At 44.9% G+C, this 16,114-nt stretch overlaps 2 protein-coding genes across 2 annotated transcripts; one reads left to right on the top strand and one right to left on the bottom strand.

The window, feature by feature from the left end:
- Positions 1–6,007: 6,007 nt before the first annotated feature.
- LOC127466882 (uncharacterized) lies at positions 6,008–11,131 on the top strand. The gene is made up of 3 exons (XM_051778233.1): positions 6,008–6,921; positions 9,595–10,530; positions 11,003–11,131. The coding sequence occupies exons 1-3, from the start codon at positions 6,514–6,516 to the stop codon at positions 11,129–11,131; spliced, it is 1,473 nt and encodes a 490-aa protein (XP_051634193.1). The 5' UTR covers positions 6,008–6,513.
- A 680-nt stretch (positions 11,132–11,811) lies between these two features.
- On the bottom strand, positions 11,812–15,881 carry TMEM18 (transmembrane protein 18). The gene is made up of 5 exons (XM_051778148.1): positions 15,770–15,881; positions 15,382–15,502; positions 13,245–13,299; positions 12,241–12,334; positions 11,812–12,166 (listed from the first exon to the last, which is right to left on the bottom strand). Exons 1-5 carry the CDS (start codon positions 15,815–15,817, stop codon positions 12,077–12,079), a joined length of 408 nt encoding a protein of 135 aa, XP_051634108.1. The 5' UTR covers positions 15,818–15,881; the 3' UTR covers positions 11,812–12,076.
- Positions 15,882–16,114: the final 233 nt, after the last annotated feature.

The raw sequence follows: 16,114 nt of genomic DNA, 5'->3' as shown, positions 1-16,114 counted from the left end.
GGCTGAGACCATGTGCTGTTGTGGACAGATACATTAAGGAAGACTGAAGATGTAAGTAACTGCCTGCAAGATACACAGACCAGTAACAAATCATCTCCGTCTCATCTTACTCTCCATTGGATCCAACTGAGCAGCTACCAGCTTTTCTGTATTCACATTTGAAAATGAAATAAACAGGCTCCTTCTCAAGCAACCCAAACTCAGGTTTCCCAATTAAAAGCAAAGGTATTCCACCAACCTTAAACATTTGGCTCTCATTTACTCATAAATTCTAAGTAGGCAAAACAGTCTCTAAATTCATGATCTAATTATTTTGGTTTGTCAGCAAGTAGGCCCATACTTCATGTTATTGCAGTATCACTTCATAAATCCAGACTGATGATGAAGAAAAGTCACACTTCACCTACTGAGGGTTTCTGTTATGGTTTAAGACACCTACTTTTTTAACCCCCCCCCCCAAAAAAAAAAACCCAACACCAAAACAAACAAACAACAAAAAAACCCAAAACAAAACAAAAAAACCCCCCACAAACAAAAAAACCCCACAACCCCCACAAAAACTTAGCTCTTGAACTTAGTGTTTCTTAGGCAGGGTTAGCTAAGCTTTAGTCTTTCCAAAATGTAGAAAATGGGAATATTTTTCTGACAAACATAAATGCACGTGCAAGACAAGGTCATCCAAGACAGCCATCAAGAACAAATTATACCTGACCCATCTGGTGGCTTTCTATGATGGAGTGACTGCAACAGTCAACAGGGGAAGACTGACAGATATCATCTACACAGACATCTGTAAGGGTTTCGACATTGTCCAACACATCCTTATCACTAAACAGGAGAGACATGGATTTGAAGGATGGATTATTTGGTGGAAAAGAAATTGCCTGGATGGAGACAGCCAGAGAACTGTGGTCAATGGCTTATGTCCAGGTGGAGGCTGGTGATGAGTGGTGTTTCTCAAGGCCCTTGCCTTGGGACTGGTGCTCTTTAATGTCTATCAATGACATAGTGAGATTGAGTGCTGCACACTCAGCAAGTCTGCAGATGACACAAAGCTGAGTGGTGCAGATGACACAAAAGAAGGAAGTGATGTTATCAAGAGAGACCCGGACAAACCTGAGAAGTGGGCCCAGAACAACCTCACAAGTTTCAATGGGTTCAAGTGAAAGGTGCTGCACCTGGGTCAGGGCATTCCCAGATATGAGCTCAAACTGGGAGATAACTCATTGAGAGCAGCACTGCCAAGAAGGTTATGGGGGTTCTTGTGGTAGAAAAGCTGGAGATGAGCTGACAACATGCAGTTGCAGCAGAAAGCCAATTGTATCCTGGGCTGCATCAAAAGCTGCGTGGCCAGCAGGTAGAGGGAGGTGATTCTGCCCCTCTGCTCTACCCTTGTGAGACCACATCTGGAGCACTGCATCCAGCTCTGGGGTCCTCACCACAACAAAGATGTGGACCTGCTAAAGTGGATCCAAAGGAGGCCACAAAGGTAATCAGAAGGCTCCAGGGAGACCTATTTGCAGCTTTTCAGTAGTTAAAGGGGGTTTACAAAAAAGAGGGAGTGCAACTTTTTACAAGGACAAGGGGGATCAACTTTAATCTAAAAGAGGGCAGGTTTACACTAGACATTAGGAAGAAAGTTTTTACTCATAAAATGGTGAGACACTGGAAAACGTTGCCCAGATAAACTGTGGACGCCCTTCCCTGGAAGTATTCAAGGACAGGTGGGATGGGGCCCTGAGCTGCCCACTCTAGTGGGGCCCCCCCCACAGCAGGGGGGTTGGAACTGGATGATTTTCAAGGTCCCTTTCAATCCAAGCCTTTCTATGATATATGGAAACTACATTTTTATGTTTGTGAAAATTTATCTCATATAACTGTCACATTTACTTTATACAGTTTCAGCAGTGAAGAAAGGTTTAAAAACACCAACCTCACACACAAGAAAGACAAAATACCAAACTATTTGGGGAAAGATTGCCTTGGATGTTACAAAATAAGGCACATTGTTTTCGATTGCAAGAGACTTGTTGTTTAGCTGCTCTGAACCACCTCACTTACTGTGAATCAAATTCATACACTTCACACTGTAAAGTCAAAGGTTTCTGATAGCAGGTGGTTATCAGTAACACATGATGAGGTACTACAGCTCCAAGTGTGTGACACTAAAACAGTTGTGCCTTGGTATTCTTTCAGAACAGTTCACAACAGGAGCACAACATTTGTGTGGTCATGCTTAGGATCATGTGTGAAAATTGCCCCTCTCCCAATCAAATCCTAAAAGCAAGGCTAAACTTTTTCTAAATCAGTCTGGGAGGACATCTTATCTATATAAATCAAAAAGATCTATTCCTTGGTCCTGAAGACAAGTGCCAAAGCCTGTCTTGCAGTCACATTTGGACAGATTCTATTAATTCCTTCCCAAAAGGCACATGCTGTCTTACCAGACCATGGTAAGACAGGTGTAACAACAGGTGTTCTCCATGCAGTTGCCACTACTCAACACTGCACCAAAAGAGAATGGTCAGAATGGGACAACATATAAACCTGTATCTATTTAGTTTGCTAATATAAAGTAGTCTTGTCAGTAGTTCTCAATGGAGCAATGAATGAGAAAAATGCTGAAGAGTCACGGGAAAGTTAAAGAAATGGATCCAAGACTAACACTTCACTACCCTTCCACAATGCTGTGAAGCCCTCAAGTAACAGTTTCACTTCCTTCCTCTCTAGGAGACTCATAAACTGTGTGAGTCTCCTAGATAGCATATCTCCCTTGAGTTTGTTTTTCCACTGCTGTGAACACTATTCAAGTAATTAAAATTAATTTCAGAAATACTTACTTAGCTTATAAACTTACCAATGGTCTGGGATTTTGTACCCAAGTGTTTTTCACATTAGTCTAAGTTCAGTTTTGTAGATCATTTGTAGATCATTTCCCCTATGTCTTTAATGAAACCTGCTTTAGATAGAACTGTACATCTCCAAACAAAGACACAACATTTACTAAATACAGACAGTTTGCCCTGTATTCACACCCCCCTTCAAATTTCCTTAATTCAATAAAAACAGGCTACTTGAAACAAAACTGGTCTTCTTCTTTTTACCAGTTAATTTTTAATTTTCAGTTATTTATTAAAAAAAATTATAGTTTCTTCCGTTTCTTTATGTTCTATAAACAAGCCAAAAACTATAAAAATTTCATCCAGTTTTAAGAAAAGATGTTTACCTATAAGCCTTAAAACCATGAACTGTAAATTGAAAAAAAGGTAGTGATCATTTTGAATTACTTATGTAAATTAAGTACAAGATTTTGCTAAACTAGGAATTTTTATAAAAAAAAGGGAAAAGTCTGATAAAAAATTAATACAAATTATTGTAAGACACAGTGGATAGTTTTATTTATAAAATGCCACTGGCACACAATACACATTTGTTGGAGAACATAAAGCTGAGTGGGAACAATTTCAAGCATGGTGCAGAATTTACAACCCAGAATGAGACATTCTACACCTGAATGGACACTACTTCACTGGACTTTACCTTATTATACTGGATATGACATCACCCTGGATTGGACAGTTCATCCCCAGTTATCCCCAGTTGTCCCCGGTTTATTATTGTACTGTTATACTGTTGTCTGTACCCCAGTTATTGTTTTTAAATTATCCACCATATTGTCTCCCTCATCCCCTCACAGTTTTCCCCTGTTTTCCTGGTCCCCTGCACCTGATTGGCCACTAAGTGCTGTAGTGCAGGGAGAGCTGCCATTGGCCCGTTTCCCCAGTTACATCAAAACTCCTCCCCTCCTTGCCCGGTTACTTAATCACATTCATCCCTAAGATGAGTTGTCAGTCTTATGCTCCTCCCTAGTCCAAACTCCACCCTTGAACCTACCCTATATAAGTTACTGTTACTCCTAATAAAATCGGTATTACTTCACGAGACCTCTGCTGTGTCCCGAACCCTTTTTGCAGTGCGGTGTCCCCATTCCTTTTCCCCGCGGGTCGTGGCAAGTGGCGCCCAACGTGGGGCACAGTAGAGGTCTCCTGTATCAGGAGAACTCCTGTGCAGCTACTGGGTTTCAGGCGGCTCCAGGAGCGGAGCTCGTCCCGCCGGCCCTCCTCTGCATAGTTGATGGCTGTGGACTTCGATCGAGTCGCACGGGTCGCATGCCTGGAAAGGTGAGCTGCAGGGGACATTCCTGACACCCTCACCCAACACCTCATCTCCGTAACTTAAACTAAGAAGGGAGGAATAACATCTGGAAGTGTTGAGAAACCCAATTAACATCATGGGACTCACACTCTCTACCTCCCAGAAATTCGTTTACCGCCGCCTCAAAGACTTTGCAATAGAGCACAGTCACCCGCTTGATAAGAAATCAGCGAAAGCTCTCGCCAGATGGCTTGACCGCAATGGTCACCAAGTTAGCGATAATACGTCATTTGATAAGTGGCAAGCCATCAGGTTCCAGCTATGGTGGGAGAGTGGCAAGGGTGACCGGCTCGCTAAGGAGGCGCTTATAGCCTGGAGGCTTGTTCTGATGGTGCTTCAGCACCATATGATGAGCAAGAACATCAGCAGTAACATCCAAGGTGCTGAATCCTCCAAGCTGATAGAAGAAAATAAACCAAGTGCAGAGAAGGACATAGAAAACATGGACAAGGACACTAAGAGTACTGGCACTGACACCTTCCACTCAGACAAGGACACTGCAAGTTTCCATCAAAATGGAGGGAGGGAAAAGAAGGACATCGGCTCTATTACACAAGATGGTGGGTGGGAGACAGACAGCGAGTCCCAAGATGGCGGGAGGGCGCGAAGAAGAGGATCGCGGTAATTTCGAAATGGCGTCAAGAAGGCGGGGCCCCGGGTTTTGCAGGAAAAATCAATGCGGGAAAAGCGGAGGCGGGCTCTTGTAGTTCCAGCCACAGCGGCGCCCCCATATACGCGCACACGGAGCCCCTCCCCAGACACGCCTTCTTCTACACCCACTTCCGCCACTCCAGTCTCTTCCCCAGAGCCATCTCCCTCCCGGAAACCACGGGGTGCAGTGGGCGGGGCAAGGGCAAGGGCCCAGGTCAACATCCGCCAAGATGGCCACGCACATAAGGCCCAGGCCACCGAGGCCTACCCCGCCTGCCGGTACCCTCACTCCAATTGTCACTGGGCGCTGTACTCCCCGGAAGAGCCATCTACCGCTCCGGATATCTGGAGAGCCTTCCGGGAAGAGGCGGCATGCGCCAAAGACACGGAGTTTTTACGGGTTTTTCCCGTATACTATGACGAGGGTAAAGCACCCGAATGGCGTCCAATTTCGTACCCCATGTTAAAAGATATAAAGAAAGCCATTGTGGAATACGGGTTGGGTGCCCCCTTTACCCTCGGGCTGCTTGAATCCTTTTTCTTGGCCTACACGTTAATTCCATTTAACATAAGGGCAGTGATGGGAGGACTGTTAACAACTGTACAAGCCTCGGTTTTTGAGGCGGAGTGGAGAAAGCAAGTAGTAACCTTTGTGAACGACCGAATGGAGAGGCGAGGTATCCCCCCACGGCAAGCCATAGACATGCTTTATGGTGAGGGAGATTATGCTCGTAGAGGGGATCAAGCACGATTGGATCCTAAATTGCTAGACGTATCTAAAGAATTGGCATTAGAGGCCGTAAAGAAGGTGGTCGATGCTTATGGGCCGACCCCCTCCTTTACAATGATTAATCAGGGCCCGAAAGAACAATTTACAGATTTCATAACTCGGTTGAAAGAGGCTATTGCCCGGCAAGTTCCTCAAAAAGAATGCCAAGAAATTCTATTTAATAAATTGGTCATTGAAAAGGCTAACGAGGACTGCCAGAAAGCACTTAAGCTTTTGAAAGATCCCACTCTACTAGAAATGATATAAGTGTGCAAAAATATAGGATCGAACTACCATAAAGCACGTCTATTGGCTGCCGCATTTTCTGGTCCTAACCATTGCTTTGAGTGTGGGGAGAAGGGACACTTTAAAAAACATTGTCCCCAGTTGTCTCAATCCACACCCGACTTACCCAAAACCTTGTGTCGTGGGTGCGGGAAGGGACGGCACTAGACCTCCAGCTGCCAATCCCTCACGAACATCAATGGTGAGCCATTCCCTCTGTGCCGATCACCCAGGTTACGAAAGCGAGTAACCTTTTTGTCACTACCGGACCTTCGGTCATGTGAGTGCAGGCCATCGGGAAACGGGGAGCTGAGCGCTCGGGGGAGCGCGATGAAAGAAGTTGCCCCCCACGTGCGCTTGATTCTGCGCCAACCATCGCGCCCAGCTACCCCGTAGTTCGGCGGCCGCTCCCTGACCCGGTCCCGGTGGTGAACCAGTGTTCTCCACTCCCCTGGGTCATCTTGTCGGTTGTTCACCCCTCCCTTCACCTTAGCTCATATGAGAAACTCGCCAGGGTTCAACCATCAACAACAGTCAACCCTGATGCCACTTATTTGATTACCTCACACTTTTCAGCAGTGGATAAAGGCATTATGGTAGTGCCTACCCTTCTGACTGGGCTTACAGATACTAACATCGCTGTCTGTTTATATGTTCATACCCCCCCTGTGCAGCTGGAGGACCGCTTTCCCATGGCCAAGATGATATCTATGGATGACTTGCTGTGCATACTGTCCTTCGACGAGGAGCAGTGGAGGAAGGACGAGAAGAAAGTCCTATGGTCAACAACTGCCGAATCCTCTCGCCCTCTATTAACATGTCAAATCTATTATTCACAGCCCAGACATCCGCAGCGAGTCAAAGTAGAAGGACTCTTGGACACGGGAGGAGACGTTACCATCGTCGCCTCCAAGGACTGGCCGCATGGGTGGCCTGCACAGACGGCATACGTGCAAGTTAGTGGCGTGGCGGGAACACAATACCCAGTCAGAAGCAAGGAGGTACTTACTGTTTATGGGCCGGAGGGCAGACCAGTATCCCTCCAACCATATATCTTGAACATACCAATCACACTTTGGGGACGGGACGCTATGGAGCAGTGGGAGCTCTCTCTGAGAACCCTGTCTCCTGAAGAAAATTTTTAGGTGGGGTCACTGAAGTGATGCAGTTCCCCAAACTGAGCTGGAAAACTGATGTGCCAGTTTGGGTTGATCAGTGGTCCCTACCAAGAAAAAAGCTGCAGATTTTAAATGATTTAGTGAATCAGGAATTGGCCAAAGGACACCTGGAGTCTTCCACCAGTCCCTGGAACACTCCAGTGTTTGTCATTCAAAAGTCCTCAGGTTCCTGGAGATTTCTCCAGGACCTGCGCAAAGTTAATGAGGTCCTGGAACCAATGGGAGCCCTCCAGCAGGGAATGCCGTCACCATCTATGCTCCCTGCTGAATGGCCCCTAGTGGTCATTGACATAAAGGACTGCTTCTTCCAAATATACTTAAATTCGGCTGATTCGGTCCGATTTGCATTTTCTGTCCCTGCCATCAATGCCTGTGAACCTCACCGCAGGTTCCAGTGGAAGGTGCTTCCCCACGGGATGAAAAATTCCCCAACGCTCTGTCAGATGTACGTGGTAGAAGTGTTGCATCCAATTCGGCAGAAATACCCACAATCGATCATCTTCCATTATATAGATGATGTATTGATTTGTGCCAAATCTCAGTTGGTTGTGAATAAAACGTTAAATTCAACTATTTCGGCTCTAAAAGATAAAGGATTGGAAATATCCCCTGAAAAGGTTCAAAGGGAAGCACCCTGGAGGTATCTTGGACTCAAAATTACAGAAAAAGCCATCAGGCCTCAAGCAATCGAAATTGACAAGCGAGTCCAGACATTAAACGACCTCCAAAAACTACTGGGAGCGATCAATTGGATCAGACCTGTGCTGGGGATCACAACCGATGATCTGCACCCACTGTTCGAGCTGCTCCGAGGAGATGCTGATCTGTCCTCCCCTCGTCACTTAACATCAGACGCAATAAAGGCCCTATCCACTGTTGAAAAGAAAGTGTCCGAAAGACAATCATGTAGGAGGATGGAGGGACTGCCATCCTCCTTGGTAATCATAAGGGAAGAGAGACAGCCTTTCGGCCTTCTAGGCCAGTTTACCGGCGACAAAAAGGACTTCTGTTTGTGGGAGTGGATATTCCTCCCGCACCAATTTGGCAAGACGATCACCACCGTCTCAGAAATGATTGGTAAGATAATATTCAAAGGTCGCACTAGGTGTTTAGAACTCAGCGGTGAGGAACTGGATTTTATCTACCTCCCACTGACTTCTGAACACCTAGAACAACTGTTGCAAACTTCCATTGATTTTCAAATCGCCATCGGAGGCTACCCGGGAGAAATTCGGCTACACCTCCCGGCGTGCCCATTTATTCAGAGATTAATCAAAATCCCGCTGAAACTAAAAATTGTTCAATCGGATTTACCCATAAAGAACACTAAAACCATATTTACTGATGGCTCTGGGAGAACTGGCAATGCGGTTGTAATTTGGCGAGAAAAAGACAACTGGCTACACGATATACATAAAGTACAAGGTTCTCCCCAAATCGTGGAACTTTCGGCAGTTGTGCGAGCTTTCCAAATTTTTAGTGGTGAGCCAATTAACATAGTTTCAGATTCGGTCTATGTTGTTGGTGTGGTCAAACATATTGAAAATTCATATCTAAAAGATGTGTCCAATCGGAGTTTATTTGAATTGCTGACTAAATTGCTATTTTTAATTCAGAATAGACAATTCAGCTTTTTTATTGTCCACACCAGGTCACACACCGCTCTACCAGGTCCTGTGGCGGAGGGAAACCAGCTTGCCGACCATCTGGCAGGTATGGTGGTTACTCCCAATTTATACCAACAAGCTAAGATTTCTCTTGAGTTCTTCCACCAAAATGCACGGTCACTACAGAAACAATATGGCCTCAAACTATCGCAAGTAAAGGAAATTTTGAAAACGTGCCCTGATTGTCAGATTATCACGCCAGTCATCCCGGAAGGAATCAATCCGAGAGGTCTTTCGGCGTTAGAAATCTGGCAATCAGATGTCACACACATCCCTGAATTTGGCAGACTAAAATATGTGCATGTGTCCGTTGACACCTTCTCAAAAATGATTGTGGTCACCGCGCATTTTGGTGAGAAGAGCCGTGATGTAAAAAGACACTTCCTGTCCGCATTCGCGAGGATGGGTGTCCCAAAGCAAATAAAAACAGACAACGGGCCCTCCTACGCGTCTGCGGACATGAAACGGTTTTTTGAACAATGGGGAGTACACCATACCACCGGGATCCCTCACAATCCCACAGGACAGGGTATAGTGGAGCATGCCCACCAAAACATCAAAAATTTGCTGAAAAAACAAAAAAGGGGGAGTATTGGCCTGTCCCCCCAAGAGAAATTAGATAAAATTATGTATGTTTTAAATTTTTTGAGTCTGCTGGAGGAATCAGACACTCACGCAAACAGAAGTCCAGCAGATCGCCATTTCGGGTCCAGCTCCACCACTGTAACCTCTTTAAAAGCTAAGATCATGTACCGGGACCCACTAACCGAAACATGGACGGGCCCTTTCCCCTTGATCACCTGGGGGAAGGGCTACGCCTGTATTTCAGGTCCGGATGGGCCAAAGTGGGTCCCAGCCAAGAGAGTTAAAATACATCACGAGTGAACTGCGCAGGAACCACAATGTGTCAACTTCGCGCTACTGCGATCTTCAGCATTGTCATCCTCGGACTCGTCCCTCTCTGCGGCATGATACCTCTGCAGGAGCGGATGAGTCAGCCCGGAGAAAACTTGTGGGTAACGCTGGCCAAGACTACACGGACACCTTGTGCCTGGCCTCGGCTAGTGCAGGGAGTCCATTCCGCACATGCCTCGTGGGGATTCCCATCACCCCTGTGAAGTGGAACTCCTTTGTATCCCAAACCCGCAACAAAGGAGCCATCCCACTTAATTCTCCAAATCTCGCCCAAACCATTGCAGCACTTAATTTTATTGACATTGCTTTTCAAGAGATTGATTTGTTAGGTTCGCTCCCCGCCACTGCCTGTGTTATTTTTCACTGGTATACTCAACCCATTCTGTTTACGCCCCACAACGTTACTGTAAACAAACCGCTTTACCGCGGGACCTCTTCGCCGTGGTGCAATGATTCAATTGCAACCACCATCCCTACAGAACACATCCCAAGAAACATGAGATTTCTGAAGGGATATTTCCTATTGTGCGGGGATCGGGCATGGCCAGGTATTAGGGCCTACCCTGAGGGAGGTCCGTGCACAATAGGAAAACTGGCCTTATTTAACCCGGCGAAGTTCCAATTGGTTAATGAATTTGTGTTATCTAAAAGTTATGAGAAAAGGTCCCTTCGGGTAAAGCGGGATTGGAGATTCCCTCCAAAGTCCCCCAAACCTCAACCCGGACCAAAGGTCACACCCCCACAGATTAAGCTCCAAAACTCCCTTCCTGAGCCACATGTGAATGTTGGAAGGCCCACACCTCTGCCCTTCCCAGAGGATTGTGACTCCAGCATTCATATCTGGTCAAGGGTAAAGAACTTTTGGGCGTCCTTCCCTATCTCTGGGATAGGAACCGCGCATGCTCTCTCTCTCGATGCACTTAGGTTGCTGGTTGACTAAGGAAGCGAATGCCACCACTCAAGCGATTGAGGGCCTGCTGGAGGACACCCAAAAGCTTAAAGAGGTTAGCTTGCAAAATCGAGCAGCCATTGATTTCCTTCTCCTGGCACACGGCCATGGGTGCCAGGAATTTGAAGGAATGTGTTGTATGAATTTCTCTGACCATGCCGAGTCGATTCATCAGAGTATTAACCAGCTAAAAGGTCTGGTCAGAGAAATTCACCAAGAGAAAAGTGAAGGGCTCGATAACCTCTTTGATTGGCTCCAGTTACCAAATTTTCCAAATTGGTCCAAGAAGCTTATTATGTTGTGCGTTTTATCCCTTTTTGGTTTAGTTTCTGTCTGTACTATTTTACCATGTCTGATTCTATGTTTGCGCAAGTTGCTGCTGAGCTCCATCGAGGCAAACATCGCCCGCGTTTCAGAAAACAAAGAAGGGGGAGATGTTGGAGAACATAAAGCTGAGTGGGAACAATTTCAAGCATGGCGCAGAATTTACAACCCAGAATGAGACATTCTACACCTGAATGGACACTACTTCACTGGACTTTACCTTATTATACTGGATATGACATCACCCTGGATTGGACAGTTCATCCCCAGTTATCCCCAGTTGTCCCCGGTTTATTATTGTACTGTTATACTGTTGTCTGTACCCCAGTTATTGTTTTTAAATTATCCACCATATTGTCTCCCTCATCCCCTCACAGTTTTCCCCTGTTTTCCTAGTCCCCTGCACCTGATTGGCCACTAAGTGCTGTAGTGCAGGGAGAGCTGCCATTGGCCCGTTTCCCCAGTTACATCAAAACTCCTCCCCTCCTTGCCCGGTTACTTAATCACATTCATCCCTGAGTTGTCAGTCTTATGCTCCTCCCTAGTCCAAACTCCACCCTTGAACCTACCCTATATAAGTTACTGTTACTCCTAATAAAATCGGCATTGCTCCACGAGACCTCTGCTGTGTCCCGAACCCTTTTTGCAGTGCCGCATTCCCATTCCTTTTCCCCGCGGGTCGTGGCACACATTGAAAGTATGAAACTTGACTTATAAAGAAGTGAAATGCTTCACAGAAGCATGGATTCCTGAGTTATTCTGAATACAATCTCTCATTTACTGTAATTCAGAACACTTCTCCAATTGGTTTAAGCAGCAGAAGAATGGATACTTCATAAACACAGAGTTAAGATACAGTTAAAAATCACAAACGCAAATCACCTCGGTCTTAGTAGAAAAGTATCTTACAATGAGGGGCACAAAAACCAGTTGATTGGTTTCTCAAGTTCACAGTCAATTCAAATGTATTGTAGGTACCTGCTTTCACCTTGTCCACAGGCACATGTTATAAAGTCCTCTTGACATCAGACCTAAAAGTATCTCTGTTTCTGAATAATCATACAGAAGGACTGATTACCCAGACAAGCACTGTTATAACTGAAAAAAATAGCGTAAGGTGCTTTCACTTCTTTTTCTCTTTTTCCGCTTTCCTTCTCTGTTGTAGCATCTTTAGTTCAGTCATTACATTCAAAGTTCTGTAAACCCAGCTGACCTGAAAAGTAAGTATATTATGAAATCCACTTATCAATTTAATGAAAGCATCCATATAAATGAACATATACATACCACAATTATAACTGTATTCACCAGCAGTGGCGCTGAAAATACAAGCGAAATAAACATTCCTCTTGAATCAAAGTATTGGTATTTAGAAAACAATCTGAAAGAAATACAGTAAAAACGAGAGGAAGCTTTATTCAGTGTAGTTCATATATTAGACTTTCACAGTAGTTATTTAACATGGACATTGTACAAATCATCCTACTTCTCAGGATCCCCAAGCATAGGCCAGCATTCTACTGTATTAAGTCAGAAAAAAGAGGTAGTTGATATCTCATCAATGATGAATATTTATTACAATACCAGCATTTCTCTTCTTTAAAGTTTTATTGCAAAACACTAAATAAAACAACTATAAATTAAGAAACTTAGCAATGTGACTACAAGAGTACGTATATTTGTACCTCAGAAATCATTTTTATCCTAAAGTGCCTGCAATTACCTTCTTAGGTATTTTGTTTACTTATATTAGAAAAGATAACAGAAATAGTAAATGTAATAAAGCCGTAATTTAAATCATGTATGCCTGAAGTGAAACATAAAAGACTTACAGTTATCTGCCTGCATAAAGTAGTTTTAAATGCATAATTTGTAGTTTTGTCAGGGAAAGATTAGTTCAATTTTATCAAAGTAAGGTATCAGTTTAACTCTGGTATACAGGTTTAATAAAACAGACAAATTTTAATGCTTTTTATGCATACAAGTAAGTATATAAAGCAGCAGTGATATTTTTAAGAAGGAGTTCTTCAGCTTATTAAATGTGAATAACTACCAAAGAAAACCCAGCAAAAACAAAACCCAAAGTTTGCACCCTTTTCCTCTTAACCATAGCACTCTGCTTTTCTCTTAGTTCTGTGACCAGTTAGTTTACCACCATACCTATAGACACAGATTTTAAGCAGTAAAATAAAGGCATGCTAGCTACAAAAAATTATCATTTCTTATAAGCTAAGTGATATTTATATTGTATTGTATAGTTTTATTTAAAAAATGAAAGTGAAAGCAGTTACCTCCAATTCATGGCTGCTAATTCATTGATATATTCAGCACAGTACACTAAGCCCACTGTACAACAAAAGAAAACTATTAGATTCCGTATTTCTTTAAAAATAGTGCCATCAGTTCTGTGATGTATACTAAAGATGTGTACATACCAGATATTAGAATCCCTTGATCCTCAGAAGATCCTTCAATATTTAACTGCACAAAACCAATTCTGATTTAAATGTCTCATATAGTTACTAAAAAGTATTAAGCGATCACAAAACATACCCCCTATATTACAAACAAACAAACAAATGTAAAATCCTAGTCATCTTAGCTTACAGAAAAAGCTCACCATACAAATGAATACTAATGAAAAGACTCAAACACCAAACTGCTTTTTTTCCCAACAATCCTCTTAGTGACTGCTTCCAAGTTACATCTGTAAAAAGAAATGCAAGTGCTCCCCAAAGTTAGTATAGAATTAAGTTATTATTATACATTTTATGGTGTCACACTGTTTTATCTAACATTATTATCTCATGTTTGGGTACTAATAATATACAAGCACTTTGGTAAAATACAAACTGTTTCAACAGGTATACAGTAGAGTAGTCTACTGTAATCAGGTGCAAACCAGCATGTTCTTACTTGAGTTCAGCATATTCTTACTTGAATTACATTCAATATGAAGCCATCAAGACATTAAGAAAATGGCAATTTTCAGTACAATCACATTTAACAGAAAAGCAACACACAAAAATTTTAAACCTGAAACAAAGAGAACCCCCCAGATTCAATGGCTAAAGATGACCTGCACAAGGTCATAACTAGTCTGATGGTTGAAGGAGTGCTATCTTGATGTGCCATCAACTGGATTACCTGTGCTTGGTACTGTACAGTATAAACATACCTATGGCTGCTTGGTTGCCAAGGCAGACCAATGTGATAATTTCATAATTTCCTCAGCTATTTCTAATTATCTACAATACAAAATAATTTCTATTGCAGATATATAAAAAATGGTTCAGTTTCTCAGGTACAAACAAGGCTTGTACTCAATATGGGTAGTTTTATGCACTCTGTATTATCAGTAAGTTTACATCATTCCTAGGAGTCTAAAGTAAACAGCATGCCATTGGAAATTCTGAATGTCTAATACTAACACAGAAAAGGCTGTATTCTTATAGGGAACTTCAGGCCTGATGTGTCAAGAACAGGCCATTGTTAGTTTGCCCTCTATAGATCATTTAATAAATCCAGGTACAACTGGATGTAGAGACATTACATATAAGTGGAAGTACAGAAAGGTTTCTAGATTCCCTTTTTGGGAGTATTACATATTATTAAAACCTTAGCTTTAGCTGAGTTATTTGCCGTTTTGAAGAAGCTATAATTCCTCTACCAACAGGACTAACAAATAAATGGTATTTTTAAAGTCAACATAGTCTTCCAGTGGCTTTTTTTGCCTGCAAATCTCTTTCAATTGCTCATTCTTCTACCTCCACGCTGCAACCATGACAGAGTTGTGGTACTGTATAAGGAAGCACAACTCAGTAGAAAATCCAACACATGGCACAAGGTAGTGCTCATAATATATGGATCCAATCCAAATCTATGTGATCTTAATTAAACCAAAGCTAGCAGGTCTTCTGTCAGTCAGCTGTGAAGATATAGCTTTGATACAGCAAGGCCACTGTGGATTCTCAGGCTGAAGGCTGTCAAACCCTGAGATAATACAAGTTGTTACTCCTCATGCCATTATCATGGCTGTCAGTAGGGTACATGGTGAAGTTGCTGTGGAAACTAAAGATGACCATATTCACTGAACTGCAGCACTAGAACAAGACAGAGTAGAAAGCAACTGCACTCAGTCGATTTCTTTTCTGCTTCTCTAGCACAGCAACAATTTACTGGGAAGCTGTGATACACGCGGCAATGACCCTGTAGAAACCTTACTCATCCCAGATCCTCACTAACGCCAGAATTTTAAGTCACTACTTCATACGTTTTCTTGGAAAGAAAATAAATACACATTTACAGGTCACGGCAGATTCTACAGCACATCATCACCTACAGGCGCATGCATTGCTACCAGAGAAATACGAATTTGCGAGGACTTCATCTGCTCCCAAGCACAGCACGGTGTGCCCGTGCACTCACCCATGCAGAGGAAGTGCCCGACCTGCACCCGGCGGTGCTGCAGGGACGCGCACGTCAGGAGGAAGCACAAGAGGTGGAAGGCGGCCAGCCCCAGCAGCCAGGGCTCGGACCAGTCCGTGCTCTGCGGGCAGAACGAAAGCGCATCAGGCAGCGGCCGCAAAAGAGGCGTCGCCGGGAGCCACTGCGACCGGAGCTCCTTCGCTCCTTCTCCCTCACCGAACGCGGCCGTTCTCGGTCACAGACCGCGCCCCGCAGCCCTCCCGCGCCGTGCTCGGGAAGGAGCGCGCACACAGCAAGGGCTCTTTCCCCCCCGCCGGACGGCCCCGCTCCCTCAGAGAGCCCCGCAGCCCCGCTCCCTCGGCAGCCCCGCGGCCCCGCTCCCCCTCACCGCCAGCACGGCCGACAGCCCCGGCGGGCCCTGCAGCGGCGGCTCCATGGCGGCGGCGGCGGCGGCGGCGGCGGCGCTTCTCGCGAGACTCGGGTTGCCGGCTGCGGGGCTGCCGGCTGCGGGGCTGCCGGCTGCGGGGCTGCCGGCTGCGGGGCTGCCGGCTGCGGGGCTGCCGGCTGCGGGGCTGCCGGCTGCGGGGCTGCCGGCTGCGGGGCTGCCGGCTGCGGGGCTGCCGGCTGCGGGGCTGCCGGCTGTTCCCCTGGGGGGCGGTGGCGGCTCCTGGCGCGGCCCCGCATCTCGCGGGAGGGAAGGGGCGGCGGCTCGTCCCGCATTTTGGGGGACGAG

The sequence above is a fragment of the Manacus candei genome, unplaced genomic scaffold, assembly GCF_025592945.1.
Source record: "Manacus candei isolate 608988 ecotype Guabito, Panama unplaced genomic scaffold, ASM2559294v1 h1tg000011l, whole genome shotgun sequence".
Classification (NCBI taxonomy): domain Eukaryota; kingdom Metazoa; phylum Chordata; class Aves; order Passeriformes; family Pipridae; genus Manacus; species Manacus candei.
This window is presented reverse-complemented; position numbering and strand designations above follow the sequence as displayed.

Bases quoted from the DNA above. Each gene is read 5' to 3' on its own strand.
- LOC127466882 (XM_051778233.1), top strand. From the start codon at position 6,514: ATGGTAGTGCCTACCCTTCTGACTGGGCTTACAGATACTAACATCGCT. The intron at 6,922-9,594 runs GTACTTACTGTT...CCTGTATTTCAG, and splicing joins ACCCAGTCAGAAGCAAGGAG to GTCCGGATGGGCCAAAGTGG. The intron at 10,531-11,002 runs GTAAAGAACTTT...TGTTTGCGCAAG, and splicing joins GCATTCATATCTGGTCAAGG to TTGCTGCTGAGCTCCATCGA.
- TMEM18 (XM_051778148.1), bottom strand. From the start codon at position 15,817: ATGGAGCCGCCGCTGCAGGGCCCGCCGGGGCTGTCGGCCGTGCTGGCG. The intron at 15,503-15,769 runs GTGAGGGGGAGC...TTCTGCCCGCAG, and splicing joins GGCTGTCGGCCGTGCTGGCG to AGCACGGACTGGTCCGAGCC. The intron at 12,335-13,244 runs GTAACTGCTTTC...TATTTCTTTCAG, and splicing joins TTAGCAGCCATGAATTGGAG to ATTGTTTTCTAAATACCAAT.